Source organism: Nannospalax galili, unplaced genomic scaffold (genome assembly GCF_000622305.1).
Source record: "Nannospalax galili isolate Female #2095 unplaced genomic scaffold, S.galili_v1.0 scaffold5734, whole genome shotgun sequence".
Classification (NCBI taxonomy): Eukaryota; Metazoa; Chordata; class Mammalia; order Rodentia; family Spalacidae; genus Nannospalax; species Nannospalax galili.
In genome coordinates this window covers 1036-2995 of record NW_008333615.1, presented here as the reverse complement: position 1 = coordinate 2995, position 1960 = coordinate 1036, and the positions used below count along the sequence as shown (strand labels likewise).

Genomic DNA, 1960 nt, shown 5'->3' with positions numbered 1-1960 from the left:
CCTTTTTTTTAATTTTCATGAATTTCATACAATATTTTTTAAGTCCTAAGTCCTCTCCCCTCCCTCTCTCATATCAGAGAAGGAGGGAGAGAATGTGTGAGAGAGTATCCTACAGAGTCAAATTTGTGTCCTCCAAAGTCACACCCTTAAAAGGACTGACTCCCCTCCTCCCAGCAACCTTTAATACTTCTCAGGTAGTGTTTCTTACCCAGTTCCTTATGTCTATGTTGGAATTTTGTCTGGCTTGTGATTACATGGGACTTGCACATACTGTCGCTATTGCTATGCATTCATGTAGGCAACTAACAAGCTCTATTGAAGAAGAAAAAAAATGTTTCCTTCTGATCTTGTGATCATCTACCACCTGGCTCTAACAATTTAGGCCCTTTCTTCTCCAATGATAACCGTGCTTTGGGGTGCAGAACTTTGATATAGGTGTCCTATTCATAAATAATCCCTCTACAGTTTCTTATTATCTGCATGTATGTCAGTTGTGGGTTTCTGTTTCAATTTCTATCTGCTGAATAAGGAAGTTTCTCTGGCGAAAGTTGAGAGATGCACTAATATGAATGACTAAAAACATTTATGTGTTTAACTTGACAGCTATTAAAAACAGGGCAGAAATGTTTTTGACTGAATGAATGCTCTACCTAAAAACAACTTCACAGTCCCCTTCATGGTCTTGTTCCTCAGACTGTAAATAATAAGGTTGAGTGTCGGGGGTAATACTGTATAAAAAATAGACATGATGAGGTCTAGAGCAGTTGGAGAGTCGCCCCTTCATGGTCTTGTTCCTCAGACTGTAAATAATAAGGTTGAGTGTCGGGGGTAATACTGTATAAAAAATAGACATGATGAGGTCTAGAGCAGTTGGAGAGTCGGAGGTTGGATTGAGATAAGCACAGGCACCTGTGGACATAAAAAATGAGACCACACAGAGGTGGGGCAGGCAGGTAGAGAAGACCTTAGACCGACCTTCAGCAGAGGGAATCCTAAGGACTGTGGAGAATATGTGGACATAGGAGAGGGTGATGGCAAAGAAGCAGGCAAACCCCAATAAAGACATAAAAGCAACCACTCCAATCACTCCAGGGTAATCATCAGGACAAGACAGTTTGAGCAATTGTGGAACATCACAGAAGAATTGGTGGATAATTTTGTCCCTACACAATCTGATAGAGAATGTTGTTGCTGTGTACAAAGTTCCTGTGATACCTCCACTTATCCATACAGCTGTCACAGCCCACCTGCATGTTCTGAGACTCAAAATGACTTGATAGTTCAGTGGGAGGCAGATGGCCACATAGCGGTCATAGGACATCACTGTGAGAATGGCCACCTCAGCAGAAGCCAAAGACGTGAAGAAGAAAACCTGCAGCACACACTGAGCATAGGAAATGCAGCCACTGCCTGTCAGGGAATTGTGGATAGACTGGGGGACAGTGACAGAAAGTAAGGAGATGTCAAGAAGGGCAAGGTGCCTCAGGAAGTAATACATTGGTGATTGGAACTGCAGTTTCATCGTTGTGATGGTGATGATGATGAAGTTACCTGTCAAGCCCAGCAGATACATCACCAAGAAGAGAAAACCGTGTAGGATCTGCAGCTCCTGGTTGTCAGAGAATCCCAGGAGGAGGAAGCCACGCACTGTGGTTATGTTTATCAGAATCATTTTGTGAATAGAAATTGTGGAAGGAGCTGGAAAATGAAAAGACCTGGTAAATGCAGTGGAATACATTTATTCAGGACTTAATGTTTCAATGCCTTTTTTTTGCTTTTTTTGATTTTTTGTGAATTTCACACAATATTTTATTGTATTTAGATCCTCTCCCCTCTTTCTCATCCCATTATTATTCCCCAATCAATTTCACTCTCTCATATATATGTATATGAGAGAGAGAGAGTGTGTGTGTGAGAGAGCATCCTAAAGAGTCAAATTTGTATCCTCCAAAGTCACACA

General features: G+C 41.5%; 1 protein-coding gene across 1 annotated transcript; it reads right to left on the bottom strand.

Annotated features, from left to right (window-relative positions):
- Positions 1 to 646: 646 nt before the first annotated feature.
- On the bottom strand, positions 647 to 1672 carry LOC103730153 (olfactory receptor 14J1-like). Its single transcript, XM_008828340.1, has one exon. The coding sequence runs from the start codon at positions 1670 to 1672 to the stop codon at positions 647 to 649; it is 1026 nt and encodes a 341-aa protein (XP_008826562.1).
- Between the last annotated feature and the right edge of the window lie 288 nt (positions 1673 to 1960).

Coding starts and splice junctions, on each gene's coding strand:
- LOC103730153 (XM_008828340.1), bottom strand. CDS start 1,672: ATGATTCTGATAAACATAACCACAGTGCGTGGCTTCCTCCTCCTGGGA.